The following is a 25103-nucleotide window of genomic DNA, read 5'->3' on the forward strand; positions in this document are numbered from 1 at the left end:
ACCGCACCCTGCTCCCAGTATAGTCCCTGGGCTCCACCACCTTCTTCCATCACAGTATCTGGACTCCCTCATCCCACTCCTAGCCCATTCCTTGGGCTCTCCCCATTCCATCCCACCACAGACACTGGGCTCTCCCCACCCTGCTCCCATCAGAATCTAGACAGAGAAATGTAGTATAATGATAGCCGTACACAGGTAAATGGTACCATTACACACGATATTCATTGCAAGCTTAAGACCAGATTTGTTTGTATTTTCTTTGGAGTCTAGAATAGAGTCAGACTGTTGGTGCACAACCCCCTGGACATGAGGCTGTGGCTCCCTGGGGGTTGCACCCCACAGTTTGAATACCGCTGCTTTAACTGGTTAAATGTCCAAAGGCTGCGCACAAAAGTTTGTTCACGCAATTGCATGACAAAAGGTCGCAATCCTGTGGGTGCAACCTTTTGTGCGCCACCATGTCCCCGTCATCTCCCACACTGCCAGTCTGAGTGCCGCTACACCAGAAGTCCGGGGCACAGCACGGCACACTTTTGTGTGTGACCGTTTGTGCCCTGGGCTTCCGGCGGCACGGCACACAGTGCTTTAACCTGTGCTAGACTCACACTGTTCTTACTGCTGATTTACTCTCTGCAATTCCATCTCTTACAGTCCAATCACATATATCTTTCTAGTGTCATGTGAATACTTCTCACTGGCCTTTAAAGGTCCTGTCCTGTATTACTAGGCTAAGGGTAAACTGCTTTCTTCTTTTACCCAGGGCATTAGCAGTGCAATTAAGATTACTTACATCCTTATAAAGAAGAAGGTATAGCAGCAAACAAAGATCAAGAGACAAGTACCCCATTAGAATGCCCAGACGAAGAGGAGCAGAGGAGAAAATGCAAAAAGTAACCATAAAGAAAGTAATGGCCAAGAGTAGGAGTTACCCATTTAGTAGAGTATCTTCCAAGCTGTTTGTGACCTTCCTGTAGCCTCCTGCCGTGTGGTACACTAAGGAGTCACATGTAAGGTTGGAAGGTCTAACACAGACCCATGTTTCTCCACTTGGGGGGTCCCTATATTGACAGACGGACCGGTCAGGAATTTTCAGATTGCACTCGGTTGTCTCTGCCATCCCATTCCTCTGGAAGTGTCCATAAAAGTAGACTTTGTCTGGTCGGGAGTCCCTGGCTTTCCTCATGATCTGGACAGCCTCACTGGAGTGAATGAGGCGGATGGTTATTTCCACCTTTCCCGCCCACAGTAGCTGAAAGGAGACAGTGTATGTTCCATTCTGGTGGTCCCTCACCAATCCAGTCACCCCTGCCTTCAGACTGGGGGAATGGAGCTTGGCTCTGAAGAAGTCTCCACCGTAGGACTTGGGTTGTTTCTGGTGATTCATGGCAGTGAGGAACACTTCCAGCTTCTCGCCTACAAAGTAGTTGACTTTGGGTTGCAGGATGCGGTACTCGCAGTTTTTTGGACTTGTTGATGAGGCCAAGGTCGGGTTACCTTTTGGCTCCGGCCATGTTATCAGCTCCTGTAGGGCCCTCACTTCCTCTGCTTCTGTTGCTGCTTTTGTGAAGAAAAGATTAAGAGACATGGCATGCCCCAGCTCGGGTGTCTCTGCACTAGGAGTAGGATAAAAAGGCAGGGGTTCCTCTTGTGTTCTCCAGAGTTTTATCATAACCTGGTGAGGGAAATGACACACAATTCAGATGATATCATACACATTAGTAAAACGGCTCTGACAACATTAAGCTATTCACACACCGATTTATCACTACCGTTTCAATCGATTACATTCAAATTACAGAAACCCACCTACAGACACGTTGCTTGAGAACACATGGTCTTACTTCATTTATTCAATATATAGTTGTTGACAGGTTGCAAATGACAGCTGGTGAATATTTGGACTGGAGGGGCTTAATTATTGCCCACTAAAGAAGACAAGCGACTGAGGGCCCGATTCTCATGTGGGTGTTAAGTACCGAAAAGGTCGGAAAAAGAGTTATCGACCTATTCAGTACTTAAGACCTATTCTGTACTTAAGACCTATTCTGAAGGTGGCGCATTCTTCCGAGGTCGATATGAATGCGCCACGTTCGGAATGTATGTGGCTGTTGCTAAGATGGGATGGGTGTGTGGCAAATTTGTAATGTAATATGTGGGTAATTGTGAATATTGGCGTACAGCTGGCACATTGTTTTAAAGCATTTGAATAACGAATATGTCGTTATTTAAGGTGTTCTCTTGGCAGCACTTTCATAAAAGTAATGATGATGTTGTTATTTAAGGAACGTGCCGCAATGAATTTCCTTTGCGCCCGTTGTTGCCAGAAACTGGCACAATGAAGGCTGTGCACTATCGTGCTCTATGAAGAACCCCAGGACCACTTGAGAATAGTGGTGGAACCTGGGCGCCAGAATTGGCGTAGTGATTCGGGCTCTTTAGCACGCTCAGTGCGCCAACATCCCAATCGGGCCCCAAGTGTAACAAGAGAGCCTCAACCTAAGTGGACGGGGTTCCGCACAAAGAACACGTTTTTAATAATGGGTAAGGATGGCACATTTACAAGCACACCATTTGTGAAATATTGTGTAAGGAGCAGAGGTCAAGCCCAAAAACAGAAAGTGGCAGGACTCATTAACAGGTATCCACAAAACTAGAACCTAGGTTGGGAATCGGGACCTCGAATCTTCCCTAATGTTGTATCACACTCGAATCCGAGTCATATTTATTAAATTATTACTTCATTCTTAGAATTAATCCAAGGTAGTCGGTTTTTGAGTTGTGCCTTCAAGGTTCCACACGTTTTATTTTATGTTATTTACTGTGTTGTTTTCCAAGTCAACATTCATTTTTTATTTGCGTTTCTTGGATTTTACAACTGCTTAAAAATATGTTTTCTTTAAAAAAAGAGGAGTTAAAAAGAAGAAGAGACTGGAATCTCGGACCTAAACCAAAAAGATGGTGGTCATTAATGCTGACTCCTGTTATTGAATGGATTCAGAGATCTGTTTCTTTCGTATATGAGCTCCGTTCGTCAGTAGGTTTTTGGAGAAAAGAAAAGAGAAAGGTGATCCCTTCTTGATGTTGGAATCTACAAGCAATCTGATGTAGGGATCTTGTCTGATCCGAGTGCATCTACTCAGGTCGCAGAAGAAGCCGACCGGTTTCAGTGGTTTGAGAATGGATGTCACCACTTTCTTCAGGGCTATTGACACGCACTGATTTGTATTGTGCGGTCTGATCAATTCTTGTTGGGAGAACTAGGTCTCTAATATCCAGGAGTGATTCGTTGTTCGTTTTCGAGCTACGGCACGACTGCGGCGTTCTCCATTGCTAGTGGAAGGTGGGCAAGTGAACCCTTTGGATTCGAGAAACAGAAAACGCACGTTATCCGAATTCAGGACCCTGATAGATGGGAGTTTCTTTTAAAACTCTATTGGGGCGACTTTCCACTCCTGGATATTAGAGACCTAGTTCTCCCAACAAGAATTGATCAGACCACACAATACAAACCAGTGCGTGTCAATAGCCCTGAAGAAAGTGGTGACATCCATTCTCATACCACTGAAACCGGTCGGCGTCTTCTGCGACCTGAGTAGATGCACTCGGATCAGGCAAGATCCCTACATCAGATTACTTGTAGATTCCAACATCAAGAAGGGATCACCTTTCTCTTTTCTTTTCTCCAAAAACCTACTGACGAACAGAGCTCATATACGAAAGAAATAGATCTCCGAATCCATTCAATAACAGGAGTCAGCATTAATGACCACCATATTTTTGGTTTAGGTCCGGGACTCATTAACATACACAATGGGATGTGACGTCACCAGAAATTAGCATATGCTCATTTCATTCCATTGGCTTTGCCTAACCATACAGGACGAATCATAAAATCAAGACACAAAAATCAAGAGGATATTTTCTTCTAATAGTGTTTTGGAATCATTAAAAGGTGTGCATGTATTATTAATCGATACTCTGAAACAAAGGAGACTACTATTTCATTAGCAGACCTAACCCCAGCTGAATCTGCTTGGAAGGAGGCCATTATTACACAAGTCCACCTCATACCAACTAACATTGTAATTAAAGAGCCTATCGTTACGCCAATTGGGGTTGAAAGTAAGTCTCCTACAGAAACTTTAACATCTGGCACCATTACTGAAAGAAGGAACAATACAGTGTGCTCAGCATTAGAAAGAAATACCCAGAAATGCTTGGGTCCCCCACAAACACCAATAGAGTCTTGACCCACTTCTATCAATGTTGCACTTATTAATACATGTTCTTTAGTCAAACATGCTCTAGACATCCACGATTACATAGTCTCTAGCAAAGTGGACATACTGTGTATAAACTGAAACTTGGTTACAAGACACGAGTGGTCCCCATATATCGGATGCCTCTCCCCTGGTTATAACTTCTACAATGCAGATTGAAAGGGTGGAGGTGTGGCCATAATAGCCAAATCCAATCTAGGCCTTTTTCCAGCTACTATCACTTGTTCAGAATGCAAGATTCGACATCTTAAATTGACACCAACCTACCACCATTGCATCAATATCATACTATCGCCCCCTCGCAAAACATGCCCGAGTTTAATGATGAAATTGTGGGAATTCTTAACAGCCACAACAGTCCTAACTCTTATACACTCTTTTTGGGTGATCTCAATTGGTGGAGGGGAAATGCAGAGGACAAGGAAGCAACGCATATTGAGGCAGCATTAATAGAGAGTGGTTTTATCATTATAAACAATGACCCAACACACGAGAACTCCCATCTATTGGATTTGGAGGTCCCTAAGAACATTGGAACTATGGATATCCTTACCACACCATGCATCTGAAAACCAAAATTGTGTTCACCATGCACTCCTATTGATGATATTTGTGTTTTTGGATAAGTGTTAAACAGCACAATAGTGCTTTTAGGACAATTTAAGGTGCAGGGGAGATAACAGTCAACCCTGGCATATGGGTTGTAAAATATACGAAAACAAAGTAAGTTCCTAATAGAGGAACTCCCATCCCCTGCACACTTTCACTAGCTCAAATAGAGCCCAATTATTAATATGACTTAGATACACCAAATATGTGTGTACATACTTTGTAATAGTTAATATTTAGTTTAAAGCACACAAAAAACATTATTTTAGTATTCAATGAAGAACCTCCACACATAAATTGTAGGTATTTCCAGTTTCTTTAATTTTCAATAATTCATAGTTGGCCCAACGCGTTTCGAGAAGTTCATCTCTTCTTCAGGGGCATATTGAACAAAATTTATCACATCTAAAGGGAAATTTCAACAAAACATGGAATTATCTATATGATAATATATATTCAAAGTCAATCATAATTCAATATATTGTATTCACATGCATTCTCATCAGGAAAGCACCCAATGTACTGCTGGCTTAGGTAAATATCATTAAAGTAAACATATTCACTCAGTTATTCAACTATAAAGTTGTTCGGTCTATTCTATCCTAGACAATCAGGTGTGTCCAACAATTAATATACCAAATTCAAAGTTTCAAGTAGTAGATATTCTATATATTTTTTAAAAAAAGGCATTCAAGGGTCTGACCGCCAAATGGAGGTGGAATAGGGTCATTCAAGTAGGAGATATCATTGTCAGTGTCGGTAGTTGACAAGAGAAAGAGTGGTTCATTCATAAATGGAGGGCTATTAATCAATGATTATTCATGTTGAGAGATATGAGGCGGGCTGTATCTTTAGAAAAGAATATTAGTCTCAAATGGTTTTTGTGCTTACCCTTATGGTAAGAAAGTAGTCACCGTGAAGGTAGAATGGCAACAATCTCAACCCGGAGGATCCGGCAGAACACGAGATACACGAGTATTGCAAAGTATGTACACACATATTTGGTGTATCTAAGTCATATTAATAATTGGGCTCAATTTGAGCTAGTGAAAGTGTGCAGGGGATGGGAATTCCTCTATTAGGAACTTACTTTGTTTTCACACCATGCATCTGGTCAGACCACTGTATGATCAGCTTTACGATGTACTTACCTACTACTAAACCTATCAATAACATAAAATCTGTTAGAGGCTGTAATTTTAAGAAATTAAACTCTTCAGACATCATGAACGGAATGCAGACTGTCATGAACAAAATATTACCATCTGATCAAACTGATGATATGCTGTCAGTATTTAATAATATATTCTTAACAATACTTGACAAAGTTGCACCCATTCGAACGAAAGGGGTTAGAGAAAATTCTAATCATCAAAGCTGGTTTACACCTGAACTGGATGAGCTGAAAAAGAAAAAAAGGGCATTAGAAATGACCTGGAACAAACACCCCTCGGACACCACTCGACATGGAAGAAACTAGATATATCTTATAGATATTTGATAGTGGAAATCCCTAGAAAACCCCCAAACTGCAGAGCTTCCATTATCAATCACAGACAAAGATTGTACTCGGATATCACTGGCGTTTGAAGAGAAAATCTCTAAGGCAAAGGACAAAATCTTAGAAACTCAGAGTCTTAATGTTCCATTGGAGGATCCCAATAAGGCGGCTGAACCCAAAGAAACAGAGGACCCTCTCTCCAACTTTCAGTCCCTAGGTTTCTCTTTATCCCCTATCTCACCAACAGATATGAACCTGCTGCTTGCGTCCCTAAACCCCACTGAACCCGTACCTGTTCTTTAAATGTACTACCACCTAAAATCATCCTTCAAAACAGAAACACATTAAAACCGTTTCTAACACAATTTGTGAACGCTTCCTTTTGAGATCAAGAAGTGCTACCATATATTAAGAAAGTAACCATCACACCCATCCCAACGGAACTCCAAGGATCCAAGCAACATCCGCCCAATAACAAACAGTGAGTTTATTTTAAAAATACTGGACAAGGTTTCCACAAATCAACTACAGTCATTTATAGAAAACAATACCAAACTGCACAATCGACAATCCAGTTTCCATCCAACTTATAGCACTGAGACTGCTCTTCTTGATCTCCAGAATCACATGCTAGAGATCATTGACAGTGGTAAAGCTGGGATGCTGATCCTATTGGATCCATTGGGGGCATTCGATCTTGCTGATCATGAGCGATTACTAGAGTACTTACGTCAACAAGGGAGCTGTTCAGAGATGGCAGTAAATTGCATCAAATCATTCTTGTCAAACCGAGTTTCCAAGGTACAATGGGGCGCAGCCACTTCCCCAGCCTCTCAAATAAATAAAATATGGATTCCCAAAGGGTGCATCAATAGCACCCCTCCTTTTCAACCTTTACATGCGTCACTTGTTCACTATTGGAGACATTAGGGGCCCGATTCATGGAATGATTTGTGTAGAAAATAGGGGTCATGCACGGGAAATCACGCGCAAGCACCAGTTAGTGTATTCATGAACACAATGCGCAGGGCTGACCAGGGACTTGCGAGAAAGCCGTGCCGTTCCAACACGTCTGTGCGACACCACAAACGCCTTGCGTAAGACTCGTATCGTAGGGGCATTGGGTTCTGCGCGGTTACCTAAAAAGGGGGCGGAACACGTGGAATGGGGAACAACAAGCGTAAATGTGGCCGTTACGTGGGAAGCACCACAGTAAATTACTTGCAATGCCCACACGCGCGCTGACAACACGTATTCATAGGGCTCACTGTTGAGATGTATTTCTGAACTCTGACCTGGTGGGCAGAGGTTCATGAGGCCAGCCTAGTTTCTTGGAACAGGGTAACCTTCTGGACACGCCAGACCAATGAGGTAGCTTGGCAGTGGTCAAGACTAGGTCTCAGGAGGGGTCAGGGCGACTGAAAGACCTCAATGAGCATACAGAGCAAAGGACACTTACAAATCACTCCCAGTCAGGTGTATATATATTAAAAATATAAATACATTTATTTCAAGGCCTTTGAGTTTCAACACACAAATCTAATCACAGTAATACTTTTAAGCCAACACAATCCTATCTAAATACATATATACAATACCAATGGGGTCCAAAGGGTTAATGCTCGAAATGGATCCACAACCTAAAAGGGGAAAGCAAACAGGCAGTGCAAATAGTGTTTAGTCCCTGCATCCAACACACTCCTAACTAAGAGGCAGTCCAATCCCTAAGAAGAGTGGAGCCTATTGCTCGAATGCACTTGCACTGCTGGTGCACGCGGTAGTTAAAATGGGCAAAACGAGGTGTCTTTATGGGTTTGTAGCACCTCAGGAAGGTGGGTGAGGTGATGAAGAATTGGTTCCCACTATTCGAGGAGGGCCTCCACTTGAGGGCAGAGTCGATTCCAAGATTTGGGAATAGTTCGCTAGTTCACACTAGCAGTGGAAAGGAGAGGGGCCTTCAGGGGCCATTCATGCATAAAATTGGATGGAGGTGCTAGGGGGCCACCGGTTAGGGTTGCGATTACTCACAACCCTTGGCGCACTCTAGACCAAACTTCAGCAGTCGAGTCCATTTCGGTTGCAGGTTCAAGTGCGGCAATTTGGCGGCTCTGCAGCTTTCAGCGACGAAGATACAGCAATGATTCCCAAATGGGACAGTGGCGATTTCTCCGCTCCTGGTGGATGGATCAGGCCAGATTCACTGCAGAGGGGCACAAAATGCAGCGCACCTGCAAAGTGCGTTACCATGGCTGGGCGACACTGTAACCGCGTATACTCCGGTTCGGGCGCCCTCGCGTTACTCCAGTCCTGGAAATGCCAAGTGTACACAATTCGGTGTGAGAGTGCCGTGAATGCAGAGCTAGCAACTTACCAAGTTTCGAGGGCCCCCTTGAAACAACAGTGGTATCAGGGGAAAGAGTCTGCGTAAGCTGGTCAGCCCACTGGTTGGCCCAGGGACATTTCCAAGAGAGCTTACTTGCAGGGTTTGATGAAGGTGCCAAGAATAATTGGTCCCACTATTCTAATGGGTTGATGCATCTTCGCAGGCCTTCTAGGACGACCAGATGCAGAGGGGTCCCACTGGATGACAGTGGGCTCAGGGTGCCAAACCTTCCAGCGTTTCACCAGCGATACCTCAACTCGGCGTCTTAGTTTCAGGATACTTGGATCCTTTCCTTCATTCAGTGAGAACTCCAGAGATCGACATGGTATGGATGTTTAGGGCCTTCTCTTATCCAGAATCTCCTTCACGCTAAAACGAAGAGGACCCAATGGGAGATCTGCTCACATACAGGCATACCATACGTGGACCAATCACGGACCACGGTGGTCCCAGGCATTCACAGCACTCCAGACTCTCTGGCACCCAGGATGTGTATTGGAACCATATGTTCCAGCCCACATCCTGGAGGCGCACACACAAGGTATGCAGAAGCCCGCGAAAGCTTGGTGCTTTGCGGGATAATGCATGCCCACATAAGGACTGACCCGGGTTGGCTCGACCTGGGGAATGTGAAGGGGCAAAATTGCCAAAGGACAGGACAAAGAACCTCGTGGCATGGCCATTTTGGAGCCAGGCCACCTGTTCATGCCAAATGCGGTAATCGCTGTTTACCTGGCAGAAAGGGTTAAAGATATGCAAAATGATAAGCTGCACCAACCCTATCCAAGGCACATCTGCACTTCTCCTAAAAAATCCTTCGAGAGTATCTAGGGCCGTTGGAAATGACTAATAGACCCAACTGCACTGTACTGGTGCAACTGTGCAGAAAGGTTGCAACATTTGGAAAGGACTAAGGGAAACAAAGTCTCCCAGTACGGACCAACTTAAGGGCATGTCAGTTTCCCCATAAAAAGTGAGTGAAAAGCCAAGGGGAGTGCAGCAGAAGGCTGGGCTCCTCTGGTAAAGTCAGACTATGGTGTTTAACATCAGCAAAAAGTTGGGGAGTACACAAATGGAGGGAAAATTACACATAAATGGGAACCTTTCCTAACACCCACCGGCGCACGCAAAAAGACGCGCAAATCCGGAAACACTTCCGCCACGCGAAAGCTGGTGTAAGCGTCACTGCGCACTAAAAACAATGCATAAAAAGGGCGTGCAAAAACCAACATGTGTATACAGCTATGATGAATGTTCAATTTTTTTGCAGCAGTGATCAAGGGACACTGCAGGAGGAGGATAGCCACAGCATACATTTATTTACCGAGGATCAGCCTTTTTGGTATGCCTGATGACCAGGTCTATAGCAGGTATAGGTTTTCACCTCATATCATATTAGACCTGGTCACGGAGTGGGAAGATGACCTCACATCACTCACCCTGTGCTCCCAAGCACTCAGCCCCTTGGAAAAGGTGCTGAGTGTACTGCATTTTTTGGCCACTGGGTCATTTCAGCAGACAACTGCCATAGTTGGGGGCATTTCACAGCCCACACAGACACGCTGCCTACACAAGGTGTTGGCAATCATGACTGCACGCCCCTCAGTCCGCAGGCACATATACATGCCCAGAACACCCGCAGAAAGGCAGGCCGTGGTCCAGGACTTTTACGGGGTGGTGCACTTCCCTAAAGTGCTTGGTGCCATTGATTGCACCCATGTGGCCCTACGTCCACCTAGGGCCACAGAGCACATCTATCACAATCGCAAGCACTGGCATTCCATCAACATGCAGGTTGTATGTGATGCCAAGGGAATCATTACCTCTGTATATGCTAACTATCCATGGTCCATCCATGATAGTTTCATATTCAGAATGTCACCCCTACGCCGGGCACTAGAAGTTGGGGTGCATGGCAACACATGGCTCATTGGTGAGTACAAATGGCCCTGCAAATGCATGCATGTCTCTCACAGACAAAACCACACCACCGACAAACCAGGTCACCTTCCAAGAGGACAGTTCCTGCCCTCTGAGCACCTACATGATGACGCCAATACGGAACCCCACCACACCACCCCAGGTAAGATACAAAGCAGCCCATATTGCAACTAGGGATATAGTGGAGCGCACATTCTGAGTGCTGAAGTCATGCTTCCTCTCCCTTGACCACTCTAGTGGTGAGCTACTATATGCACGACCAGTAGTGTGCAGGATAATTGTGGCAGCATGTGTACTGCACAAAGTTGCAACACGGCGTGGCATACCGGTGGACATGGTGGTGCCCCCACATCCCCAACCACATGCACGGTGGGGGTGAAAGGGCACTTGGTGAGGCTGCCCGTTCCCAGCTTGTGGGACAATTTTTCACCTAAAATCCAATCCCTTCAGAGTGCACACAGCCCTGGCACATTCCAGGTGACAATCTATGATGGCAAAGGGACAATCATTTGTCCCAACCTTACCACCCTGAGAATGTGTCCTTGGAAGTGCTACATTGTGTGCATCCCTTAGAACTTAAACTAACTCAATCTGGTGAGCACAAAAGGAACACATGGAAGATGGAGTATGCCACTAACACCATGCCAAAGTACACATCTAAATGCCGGTATGTCACCTAAACCCTCCCACACTTCATGTCACCTGGTTGACACACCATGCCATGGCATGCAATGTCAAAAGAGACAAAGAAGTGACCAACACATAACCCTACGGTCACAAAGCTCTCAACGATCAACGGAACAAGTTCAGAAATAACTCACTCTCAAAGAACAAAATAATAATGTACACAGGAACATCAATTGGTCAAACACAGGACCCAAGAGTGAATCTGTCTGACAGTGACCAATCATAATTACACATAAGCCTCAATGTGTCGTAACTTGCACATGGCACCCTTGCATTTTGGTGTGGAATTGCTAACTGAAGAGGGCAGGGAAGCGCATGCAGCAGGAACGCTAACAATAATGGAGATAGGAAAGCTAATACATGAATATGGAACATGAACAAAGGATGGATCTCAATGTCCAAACAAAAAGGGATGCTAACCATGCACTGGACAAACAATCATGAATTCCCACTAGGGGTGTATACACAGCTCGGACTTCAGACTGCCCACAGATATAATGGAAGCCCAGTGCCCCTGTGTAAGTTACTTGTACATGATGCACTCCTTGCAAGCCCATGGAAAGGGGAAGCAGGAGTGGCATGTATGTCTGGACCCTAAGGCACAAACAAGGAGTGTACCAACACGAGACAAGCCTGTATGGGTCCAGCTGGAAACTACAGTGGATGCCCTCGGATGCCACACAAAGCAACACACTGTCACATAAATGCACAATTGACAAAAAACAAGTAAACAAAAATAAAAAATGACAATGGTGGACCGGGGGATGGGTGGCACCCAGGAGGGAGGCGGTGCAGGGTGCACGTCAACACTCAACACCCACATGTGTGGATGTTGAGAAGAAAAAAAAAACCTCCATGGGTTAATGGGCCGCACGGCTAGCATGGATCGGGAGACCTGCCACTGCTGTCGCCAGCCTCTGGTGTAGCATCAGAATGTGGTAGCGGTGAGGAAGGATCACCACGCATAGCCCTGGCCTGGTCCTCCATGGCAGTGGCCATGCGGGACTGAGATGATTGCATCTGCAACATGATGGCTCGGAGGTCCCCATGCAACACCTCACGGGATGCACAGAGATCCTCCGTGATGGTATCAGTCAACTTTTGCATCTGCTGTTCAGACCGTCTACCTATACTCTAACCTCAGGGCGTCCCTGTGTGCCTGATCCTCTGCAACCAGGGATGCCTGCAGAGCCCTCAGATCCGCCCATCGGCTCCTGTTGCTGGCCTCCAAGTGCAGCCTGTGTGAGCGGCATGTGGACCGCAATGCCTGCAGCTGGTGCTCCACCTGACTTTCTGGGGGATCATGGAATTGGCCACCCTATCCATGCCCTGAGCCAACATCTCATATGAAGCACCCTGTTGTGCAACAGTATACATGGAATGCTCGCACACAGTATCGCCAGCTGCTACATGGCCACCGCTTTGGCAGACCCCATGCCTGCCTGGCCCAAGGTAACCTGGCCCTTGATGTGATGACGCTCTCTGTGGCTGCAGGACTGCATCCCTCCCTTGATCAGCTGGCCTAGGACCAGGAATCAATAACTGCAGAGCATGACCCTGCAACCGTAACCACCACAGACGGACGTACCAACACTGACTGGCCCTGTGAGCGGTCCCCCCCCTTCAGACGTTTGGGATACAACATCATCTTCTATGTCTCATTATCCACAGCGATGTTGGAAGAAGAGGGCAGAGAAAGTGCTGTGGAGCAAGTCAGTGGGGATGCATCCACCAGGCCCAGACGCAAGGCCCAGTCACGCTCCCAGGTAATTACATCTTCGGGGAGTGAGGAGACTGGTGCCACGTCAGTGACATCGGCTGCTGCTGCTGAGGGGATCTCCAAGAGGGCGAAGGTGGTGTTGGAGTCCTCGGCAGCGGGAAGGACAGGTGAGCTCGCACAGGGGCAATCCACGGCAGAAGACGCTGGGGAGTCATACAGGTTGGCGGGGAAGGAGGAGGAGGCTGCATCAGCCCAGCCCATGGGGCCCGGCGGGGGTGATGAGGTGGGTGTGACTAGTGCAGTCCAGACTCGGGGTCAGGAGGCAGTGCAGGTCGCCGTGGAGGGGCCTGTGCATAACCCTGCCCCTGGGCCTGTGACTGCACCAGTTGGCACCTGTGGGCATGCCCCAGGCCGGACTCATCCGCAGGTGGCAGATGTCTCCACGCAAACGGAAACACCAATGCCTGCGGATCTCACCATTCGAGACAGGGAGGAACTGTTGCTAGCCGGTATCACGAGGCATACAGGCACCATTCGTGATGATGTGCTGACTTAACCGTGGGCTTGCACATCATCACAATGAGGACTTGCGTCTCATCAACTGGCTAGCTCAGTTCCTGGTCTCAAGTTGGGTGTATGGGCTGGCCACTTATGCAACCCCCTCCTCGACTTCCTCCTCTGTGCGCCAGTATTCCTCCCGGGCGCCTTCCAGCCCAAATGCCACCAGGGCCCGCTGTGGACCTGTCCCACCCCTGGCGGCCTGTCTGGTGGCGATCACATCCCTGCCAGAGTCGGGAGTCAACATAGGATCAGCCGAGGTGATCACCAAGCCGATCCAGCCGACGACAGGAGCTTTGGCAATGGAGGGAGAGCAAGCACCAAGTAGCAGGGCATGTGCACGACGGCCCCGGGTGTTGTCATCATCCCGGAGGCTGTCCTTAAGGAGCAGGCACCAGGCAATTTGGCAGCAGCAGGCTCGGAGTAGGCGGCTACAGTAATGAGGGCAAACCATCTCAGGGAGGCTGGTCTCAGGCAGGATGCAAACGTGGACCTTCTCCAAAGGATGTCTTCCATGTCGAAGCTTATGGAGCGGCAAATCAGGGCAGAGCGGCAGCGGGCACGGGAGACAAAACTCACCATGGCCAGGGCGGAGATTTCACTGCGTCGGGCAGGGAGGCAGGCTGAGGTCCTCGAGGAGACTTGCAGGGAGTGGGAGGGGATGGAGAGGACCATGTTGGACTTCCTGCAAGCCCTTGAGGAGAGAGCGGAGGCCCGCCTAGCGAAATTGGATGCAGTGTTCGATGATGCCCTGGTCGAAACATTAAGTGAGCATGGTGAGGAGAAGGACTAGCTCTCTGCCTTTGTAAATAGTTCTTTAGAAATAAGTTTCCTTTATTTTTTTATGATATGGAGTTTTTGGACTATACTCCACTTTTTGTGTATAGTTGTTTGTGTGTGATTTTGCTTTTTGTTTAGTTTACTTGTGTTTTGTATTTTTTGACTCAACATGACGGAATGGATTTTTTTTCTAATTTCCGTTATTATTTTGGAACACTTATGGACATGGACCTCTTTTCAGACTTTTAATTTTTTTAATGTACATGATTGGAAGTTTACTTTTGGACAATTGAATGTTGTTTTCATTTGTTATTGTGCATATTTGTATTCATGATTTGCAGTGTGTATGGCTCAATACAACTGTATAATATAATTTATTTTGATTACTCACGGTAATAGCTTCTCTGACTTTTTTTTGCAAAATTTACTGATTTGTTACTCGGTTTGGTGTCCCTGGTAAGGACCTTTGCTGGTCTTGTGTGTGCCCGCAACCCAGCCAAATCGCGTGAAAACTCAGCATGTACCCCATCCACACACCAGCCAAATCGCGTGAAAACTCAGCGAGTAACCTGTCCGCACCCCAGCCAAATCGTTTTTACTTGATTTGGCTGGGGTGGGAGGCTGTATGCTGGTCCAGGGATGGCACGGGGTCTTGCACCGTGTTAGGAATTTTATTTGCTTTTTACTGCGCATGGGGGCATGTTGGGGGCATTACTGTCGCTGCTTGATGTTCTTTGCGCCACGGCTAGTGATGCCTCAGATAATCCATGAATACGTGTGCTGCGCAATTGTTTCTTTGGCACATGGCACCTGTGCCTTTTCTGCGTTGGATTCTATGAATCGGGCTCTAGGAGTCTTCTTTATGAACTATGCCAATAACACGCAACTGGTCATCGAACTAACTGGTGATTACCAGCAAGACTCTATAACTCTAGAAAACATCTATAAGGCAATTGAAAATTGGATGTCCTTGAACTGACTCTGCCTTAACAGCAATAAAAACAGAGCTTCTCATCTTTGGCTCCCCCCAGGTGAGGGCCAAATTAGATCCGGCTTACTTTCACTTTTTGCTCTAAGGCAATAAGATCAAAACACAAGTGAAAGTGAAAACCTTGCAGGTCTTTCTGGAGACATCATTGAATTCAGACTTCCGTGTTCAAAACCTCTGTAAAACATACAATTAACATCTGAGGCGTCTTCATACCATACACCCCTATATTAACAACAAAAATGCAGAAACAATTGCATGGGCCATGAAACTATCAGGATTAGCCTACTGTAACATCTTACTATGTGGAGCGACTAAGTCTAACAACAGGACATGCCAAGTATTTCAAAATGATGCTATTTGCATCGCTATGACCATTCCTAGGAGGTCCCACATCACCAATACTAGAAGAGAATTACACTGGTTACCGGCACAGCAACGCATCAATTTCAAAATGGGATCATTAATACACTGCTCTCTCTACGGGAGAGCCACAAAGTATCTAAAAAACATAATTTTTCCTTACAGCCTGGCTAGAGATCTACGATCATCAAACAGGAACCTGTTATAAGGAATTAGAACTAAAAGAAACAAAGGTCTAGGTAGATTGTTTCGGACTAAAGCTCCTGCATTCTGGAACTCTTGACCTCCGTCCATCAGAGGGATCTCTGATTGGAAATGTTTCTGGAAAACACTAAAGACATACCTCTTCTGCTAAAATAGCCCCCTGGATCCTATAATAAAAGAATAGGGCTTGTACGCGCTTGTCCTGTCTTTTTGTTTGTTCCCATCGTGGCAATGTGAGCAACCTGAAGCCCGCGGGATTCAGCGCTATAAAAAAAAAGAATAATAATAGTAATACAATGTTTTCCCTGAATCGTGCAGTCCTGAAATTTGACATTTGACCATTAGTTGTGTGATATTTCTTATCATGCTAAATGGTGCAGTGGTGAAGCACCCAGCCCGCGCAACTGCATTGTTCGAGTCGCCACATCAGTGTACATTCAAAAATGGTTCTCATTGACAAATAGCTCTACAATAAATGGAGCCATACAATTCACAATCGGTTCTGTGTTGTAACACATAAAAGAAAAAAGAATTAATAGGCACTAGGTCACTAACCGTCCACAGAAGCAGTTCCAAAACATTTTTCATGATGCCTTTGTCCACAATATATGCATCATTGGTAGGACTTTGCCAGGAAGGTAACGACTTGCTGAGGGCCAATGAGCTCACTTGTTACAAGCACATTGTCCCTCTATGGGTACTAATTAGTATTATTAGCTCTACATACAGTGATGCATCGGATATCATCATCACTCGTCTCACGGGGGAAAGGCTATTTGAGGTTGTACAACTCTCATGGGAGAGAAGGGGACTCACTAGCAGGAACATGGTATCCCCCTTTCTACTAAGGGTATGACATCATTACCTGTAATTCCCAATCCTGTATGGCCTGTTGCAGAGAAGAATCAGACCATCCAATTTACACTGACAATAAGACTCTTCCAATACCTTTAGTAAAATGACTGGGATGAAAAATAGCATCTAGGGGGGCATTTGCAATAAATGCTAGAGTAGCTCCTGTATCTCTGGTAGGGTGAGCTCTCAGAGTGAAAGGTAGGGTCTTTTTGAATAGTGAATAGCACAGCTGTATGCATTGGACTATCCATCTGGAGATGGCATTTTTAGAGATGTGATCACCTTCTCTATCCATTGCTATGGAAACAAAGAGCTGGTCTGTTTTCCTTATAGGCTTTGTTTTGTTTACGTAGCTTCTTTCAACTGAGTTAAAGGATTTGGGAAAAATGTAGTTCAATGGATTGGTTGACATGGAACTTGGAGACGAATTAGGTGAAAACCTAGGATGTGTTCTAAGGACCATGGATTATAAAGAAAGCGACTTGTACTGACAATGTCTATAACTCACTGACTCGTTTTATCGAGGTGATGGCTACTAGAAAGGCGGTTTTGTGTTTTAGGTTGGCCTTGTGCATAGACTCAAAGGGCGGACCCATGAGTTTTGAGAGCACCACATTAAGGTCCCAACCTGGTGGAGGATTAGAAAAGGGAGAATAATCTTTTTACTCCCTCCATGAAAGCCTTGATAACACACACTTTCCACCAAGAAACCTTGTTCTGCAAAGTGGTTTATGCAGACAAGGCCGCTAGGTGTACTTTGATGGAGTTAAATACTAGGCCAGAGTCTAGTAGATGAAGCATGCAGTGTAGAATGTTGGATGGTGAACATTCGATTGGAATTAAGGACTGATCTGCACCATACCACAAACCTTTTCCACTCGTTGAAGTAACAGTGTCTGGTGTTGGGTTTTCTTGCCTCATTTAGAATATCCATACACCTTTGAGGAAGATTTAATTGACCAAACTTTATGATTTCAGGAGCCAGGCTGCCAAGTTCATAGACTGAGGATGTGGATGGAGTGTTGTCCCCTCGTGTTGAGACAGCATGTTGGAGGTGCGCGGAAGCTTGATTGGATTGCACATCGCCAGTTTGCGCAGATGTGGAAACCAAGGTTGTTTTGCCCACATTGGAGTGATCAGCATTATAGTGACTTGTTCCAGGTGCATCTTGTGCACTATCCTGCTCAGGAGTGGTGTAAGCCAATTTCCCTGACCAATTCATCCACAGGGTGTCTCCCTTGGATCCTGGTTGGGGAAACCTGGACGTGAAGTCTGGGCATTATGCGTTTTGGCTTGTGGCGAACAAGTCCAAGGCAGGATAGCCCCACTGGGAAAAGATTTAGTTGAGAATATCTCTGTTGATTTGCCACTCGTGTTTCACTGGTAGAGTGTCTGCTTAGAGAGTCTGCTAGAGCATTGAGTTCCCCTGAAACGTGGTGAGACTAAGAACATGTTCCGCTTGAGTGCCCACTTCCACATTTTTTGTGATATTCTGGGCAGACTTGGAGAGTGTGTGCCCCCTTGTTTGTATATGCAAAACATGGCAGTTGTGCTGTCTGTGAGGACTTGCACTGTCTGACTTAGTAGATTCTGCTGAAAAGCCTGCAAATCCTTGAGAACTGTCAGAAGTTCTAGGAGATTGATGTGGTTCTGGGTTGTGGTGTGTGTCCATAGGCCATGAGCTGTGTGGTAAAAGTAATGAGCTCCCCATACAGAGAGTGAGGCATCTGTAAATAGTATTGCGAAAGGGTTTTCCTTTTACCATGTTGTCCCTTGACCACCAGTGAAGAGCCTGTACTAAGGTTAGCGAAACAACCACTAGATCGTCCCACTGACCGCTTGCCTGAGACCATTGTTTTGCTAACCACTCCTGCATTGGGTTCATGCGCACCCGTGCATGTGGGACTAGATAAATGCATTATGCTATCATTCCTAGCAGGCGCATTGCCTCGCATACAGTTATCTGGTGACCGGCTAGTTAATGAGGTATTTGCGACAGTATCTTCTGAACTCTGTCATTTGAGGGGAAAAAAAGCCCCACCCTTGTCTTTATGATTGACTCCAGGAATTGTTTTGTTTGACTGGGTGTAGGACTTAATTTTATCTCATTGATGGAGAATCCCAATTGGAACAGAAGGTTGATTGTTTTTTGGGTATTGTATTTGCAAATTTGCGGGGACTCCCCGGTTATTAGCCAGTCGGCAAAATAAGGGTACACTGCCATTGATTGTCTGCGTTGGTGCGCTGCTACCCCTGCTAGTACTTTTGTAAATACCCTTGGGGCTGAGGCTATTCCGAAAGGGAGCACCTTGAACTGGTACTGTTCTCCTGCTATTTGGAAGCACAGATACGTTCTGCGTGCTGGAAACATTGACATATGAAAGTATGCATCTTTCATATCCAATGATGCCATGCAATCCCCCTGTTTTAAAAGGGGAATTACCTCCTGAAGCTTTGTCATGTGCCATTTTTGAGGCTTGTTCGCTGGGTGCAGGTCTAGCACAAGGCACATAGTTAGGTCTCTCTTTGGCACAAGGAAGTATGTTGAATACATACCCTTGTTTACCTGGTTTGCTGGGATGACCTCTATGGCGTCTTTCTCCAGCAGGACTTTCATGTCCTCCAATAATATGCATCTTTCTTCAGAAGTCATTTTTCTGTGTTTTGGCAGGTGGTTGGGTGGCTTTTGTAGAATTTCTGTACAATATCCGCCTGCCACAGTAACAACACCCACTTGTCTGACGTGATTTCCTTCCATGCATGGGTGAATTGTGAGATGCAACCTCCTACTGGAGTGGCATGGGAGGGGACCTGGAGTGGGTCGTAATTTTTTGGGTGTTGTGGAGCATCTGGCTGAGGAGGCTCTACCTCTGCTCCTGGACATTTTATAGCCTCTTTGAAAATTTGAGGAGGATTGTCCCTGTGAGCTGCCCCAGGATGAAGATTGGTTGCCCTGGCTGTAACCAGATGAGGGTTGAGGGCCCTGCCCACGAAATCTTCTTGTGTTGGAAGACCCACTTTGGCAAAACGCCTTGTTGGTAACTTGGCCAAGAGATTTGAGGGTGTCATATTCTTCCTTGGCACTTTTCAGTCTTCCACTGACTTGCCGAACAGGGTATTAGGCTTGTTGGGCATGTTGAGCAACCTTGCCTGCATTTATAATTTGAACCCAGACTGCCTAAGCAAGTCAGGCATGGCATTTGATTAGGGTGCCCTCAGCTATGATGCAGCCTGTGTTGTCTGCGGCATCTAGGTTATTCTTTAAGATGCAATTGGATACATGCGTCCCCTCAGATACAGTTTTTAGAAGTTCAGACTTCAAGGTTCTGGGACTGCTTCGATTTGTTGTTCCGTTTCATCCCACTTATGGCAACCATAGCTAGCCAGGAGGGTGGTATTGTTGGCTATCTTTGTTTGGTAGGCAGCTGAGGAAGCTACCTGTCCGCCAAAGGTGTAGATCTTTTACGTTCTTTATCTGGTGGGGACTCTGTGGAGGCCAGAGGGGTGCCTGCACTTTTCTTTGTATATGATATGAAATGATGGTTATTTATAGTGCACTTAATAACCAGAGGTTCGAACCTGTGTTGCTCTTTGTCGCCCTGCTTCAAAGGCGAGCACGTTAACCCCGAGCTATTCTCCCGAGACTGTAGTGGCAACAACTAAGGAATCAGGTTTAAGCTGACCACTGATGTACAGGGGGTTTGTAGGTGCTGGTCTGAATAGTTTTTTGATACAATGGTTTACCGCCCTCGTGAGGTTTGGTTATTAGTAGAAAAGGGTGGATACGCCTCTGGATGGATTGCAGGGGGGGATAAATTGAGTGGCAGACTTCATGTCACACAGGATGTCCTCCAAAATGTCCTTGTTGACTTGAGCCTCCTGAGCGTCTATTTTAAAATGTGGAGCAGCCCTTAGAAGGAGCTCATTATATTGAAGTTGGTTGTTGACTGGTGAGGCAGCCACTGGCTGGCCTTGATTGTCTGGTGACTGGATGACATAGATGTTGTCATCAAAATATTGGTCCTGGTCATCTTGGTCCCCCTGAGATCCAGGGTCCTGAGACCCCAAGGGGTCTATAAAGTAGAGGTCTTGAGAGGGATCATGGTACCTGAAGGTGACCTGGTTCTGTGTGGAAGTGCTGGGCTGTGAAACGTCCAGACGTGGCCTTTTGGCGGAAGGTTCATCCCTGGCCAGTTTCTTTGATGTAGGGCCCTAGAGATTTTTAAGTTCTTCAGGGTGCCTGTCCATGAAGTCTACAAAGCTGAACATTTTCCTCATAATGCGATAGAAACTCCCTGGGGTCTACTCAGTTCATTTGGGAAATACTGAAGAGGTAGGGGTGTCATGTAAGGGAGTCTGAACTTTGTGGTGTGTTGTCTACATAAGTAACAAGGCCCCTATCTTGGGAGGTAGGGGGCTTGGACGTTAGAGACATCGAAGATTTGGCTGTTTTTGATGTCTTCGCCTCTATTACGTCTCTCTCATCTTCCTCTTCTTAGAAAGGTTGTGCTGTTATTATAGCCTTCTTACTAGTTATATCAACTAGTGGGCCACCCTTCCTCTTTGAAGGTAGTCTATAGCAGAAATGCAAAAAGGATTCAATTTTTCCCCATGATGGTCGAAATTCTGTCCTCATTCCATAGGGATTCCTGTAACGGTTGTTCTTGTGTTCCTATTCCATCTTGTGTGCCCTACTTCTGTAAGGCAGCGTGTACGGTACCCTTCCCTTCTAGAGAAATGTGTGGTTTATTAACTAGAGTCTGTGTGTTGTCTGATTTATGAGTTTTCTTCATTTCAATGTCTTTCAGAGTTGGTTTACCTCCTTTAGACTTTGGAATTTCGGCTTCTGTGTTTTAGGCCTGTGTTTCGATGGGACCGTTGAAATCTCTGGGCTCTTCGGTTTATGTGTGTCCCCGGTGTTTTCACTCGACGGCCTTACCTTAGGCATCGTACCAGTTTCCGCCACCATTGCGGTGGGGGCGTCGGACATGTGTTTGTGTTCAACCGTATATGTGGCCTTCAGGCTTTGTGTAGCCTTGTGGACGTCAGGGGTAGTTTCCACAGCACAACCTGACGTCAGCCCTACAGAGCTGGGTGCCGGCTGCGAGGAAACTTTCAATGTTTCCTTGATCACTTGATTTTCTGTTTCTCTGGCAAAACCTCTGCCTCAAGGTCTTCCGCGAGAACAGTTGACTCGCCCAATATCTTTTCACCCTACATTGCTTAGGCTGCCCCCCTTCAGTTTGATGCTCCTTGAGTGTTTTCGGTTTAAAGATCCTAGAGACCCTACACTGGGAGTTGTCTTGGTCCCTTGGAAGGCAGCTGTTACACATGCAGTGTGTAAATGTGTAAAGGGGATTAGAGGCATTCTGTAAACCTTTCTAAATAATTGAGAAATGTTATCCCTCCCTAACTCTCCCTAATGCATCGTCTTTTCGGTGTGCTGTGCCTTTTGGTGTTCTTTCGCTGCCCGTCGTTCTTGTCTCTACTTTCGTATATGGGTGGTCGCATGGTTAGGCCTCAACTAGGCCTCGGTGGTTGTTTGTTCAACAGCGTCTCCACGTCTAGCATCCAACCACGGTGGTGGAAAAAAATAATCTGAGGACACCGACACGTGAATGTCATAGGTAGCCGTACACGTAGGGCTGAATTAGTGTTACAGGTGCAACCCTGTCGATACCCTTTTTTGATTTAAAAAAAAATAATAATATGTAATACTCTGCACCACTAGATGGCCGCCTATGCAAAGTATGTGGACTCTAAGCAGATTCACAAGCTCCAGAAAGAAGCGTTACACCTAGGGTCCACATGGAAGAACAAAACATATTATAAAATCATCTAGAATTTGACTGGCGCACAGACTGCAGGTACTTCTGAATCTGCACCCATCAAGGCATCATGATTTACACCATGCATCATCCTCTACTGCTCTAATCCCTCCTCTCGGCCCCTATGTTAAAGAACCTACCACCAAGTTTCCACCATAGTTAGCAGGGTTTGTGCTGTACAAGAGTTATATACATTACATTGCTGTGCCCTACATTTTTCCTACACTGTACTGTGACCCCTGATGGTCTTTACACTTGCAAAGTGGCTTGGTCTCAGTCTGCTCATTCTTGGAAGCAACTAGCCTCAAACATTAGAGGACGTCTGGTATACTAAGCTGGGAGTGTGCGGTTTCTATGGGAATGGGAGTTTTTGACGCATGGGATTTGGTCGAGGGATTATGTAGCGTTTTTCGCAACTTATTTTTCTGCACATGTATGTAGGGGGTGGGTTTAGGGAAATAATGTAGGGGGGATAAGAAGGAACGGCAGGGGGTCCCCACTGCATATATTTGGTGCAAAATCACCCAGTCAACCCCCCACAAAAAACGATTAGTTCTCTGTGGACAAAATGTTTTCTAGTAGATCACCCTGAACCATTTTGTGGTAAGCTTGTCCTGTAGGGGTAGTCTGAATTCATTGATACCCAATGCCACCTGGTATCACTGCCGATTTTCCCCACTATTGCTGAAGACATCAGTGTGTGATCCCCTATCAGAGGTTTCCAGTAGGAACACCGCACAGGAATATTGATTTCTGGTAGAATGTGCCTCCAAGGACACTGAAATATTGAAGGGTGGACCCCTATTGCAGAGTTTGCAAGACATTTCAAGGGTTGGGGTGGACCCATATTTGGCAACACTGTGTTTTTGGATCATCTCGAGGGAAGCCATATTTACAGAACTGTCTGACCATAGTCAACAGTGGCACAACATGACGGATAACAAAATTCCTCTTACACTATTGACATCCCCACCCAATATGTTCCAACCATGGCCAAATGAATCCCTGTCTCTGGAGCTGCCATGTGCGTTTTACCTGGATGACACCAGCAACCTAGTTCCACGGTGGGTAAGGTGGTGGTGTGATTTTGATGTATATATTGATGTGCTGGTTCCGCTTGACAATCACAGGAAGAAAAGTCTACTTACATTGGTGTTTGCTCATCGGCTTGTGACATCCTATATGAACTGCCGGTAGGTACTACGAACCCATTCAATGTTCTGAAAACAGCGATGTCAGAAAAATGTCACCCACACACGAATGTGGACTATGAACGACAAGTTTTTCATACGATGGGGTCCAGAACAAAGATAGAAGCATGGCTGACTTTGTGATGCGGTTTTGTGCCTGTCTGAAACAATGTGCTTGTCACAGATATTCTAATGAGGCGGCACTACGTTTGCCGATAATTGGGGGGTGCGAATCCTCCCATTTTCTGAAAAAAGCTACTGCAGCAACCACACTCGCTGGAAGACATCTTAATGTTAGCAAGCAACAGATGGCGACTGAGCTCCAAATTGAATTCAAGGACAAACTAAAAATACAGCTAGCTCCTCAAATGTCGGTGAACAAAATCACATTTTCGCAGCACTCCCATGCGCAGATGGACAAATTCTGCTTCAGACGTGGCCACGAGTGCCCACATGAAGGTATGCGTCCTGCAATAGGTCAGTTTTACTCTGCAGGCAGAGGGGAAAACCATTGTAACTCCTGAAGTGCTAAGGACGAGTATGTTCGTCCAAAATTCCCATAATAAATCATTGTAGGATCCACCCCACTTCTGCAGTTAAATGGTAGTAGTTTGCTTTACGGGGAATAACCCTCCTAGGACAGCGAATCCTGGGTCACTGTTACCGAACTATGGCAAAGGGCTGCCTTCGACACTGTAGAAGTAAACGCCACACATGCGCTCAAAGCAAGGTGCCAGACAGGATGATTGGTCTCTGGAGCACAGAAGATGACCAGAGGCTCTCTCAACGGTCAGTGGTTCAGAAGCAAACCAGAAGAACAAGACACCATTGAAGACACAATCGGACAGTGCTTCCAACTCATCCCAAGATGGTCAGAGACAGAAAGGGTACGTGTTCTCAGTAGGAAATCAAACGGCACTGAAACACAGCACAAAACTTTGGTTACAAATCAACAATCTCCCGGCTGAATTGTAGTTTACACTGGGGCTGGGGTCAACGTAATTAGTCAAGACATTTAGAACCGACTCCCAAAGACAATGGCGCTGCGGCCAACAGATGTCGACATCTATATGTATGGATCGCAGACACCATTACCATGCAAAGGCACTTATTCAGCTACATGTTGATACAAATCTCAATCTGCACACATTTAGTTACACATCTTAGAGGCAGCGGCTGACAGTAGGTGCATTCTCAGCTTCAAATCGGCTGGTAC

General features: G+C 46.0%; 1 protein-coding gene across 3 annotated transcripts in view; it reads right to left on the minus strand.

Annotated features, from left to right (window-relative positions):
- Positions 1-25103, minus strand: part of LOC138568036 (NXPE family member 3-like) — a 770737-nt gene that overhangs the window by 286358 nt on the left and 459276 nt on the right. For all 3 annotated transcript variants that reach the window (XM_069646416.1, XM_069646415.1, XM_069646417.1), the window contains exon 2: positions 930-1672. In XM_069646416.1, coding sequence (XP_069502517.1) covers positions 930-1669 — 740 coding nt within the window. In that variant the 5' untranslated portion in view covers positions 1670-1672. The remainder of the gene's footprint in view (positions 1-929; positions 1673-25103) is intronic.

The sequence above is a fragment of the Ambystoma mexicanum genome, chromosome 1p, assembly GCF_040938575.1.
Source record: "Ambystoma mexicanum isolate Mex_15411 chromosome 1p, UKY_AmexF1_1, whole genome shotgun sequence".
Lineage (NCBI taxonomy): Eukaryota > Metazoa > Chordata > Amphibia > Caudata > Ambystomatidae > Ambystoma > Ambystoma mexicanum.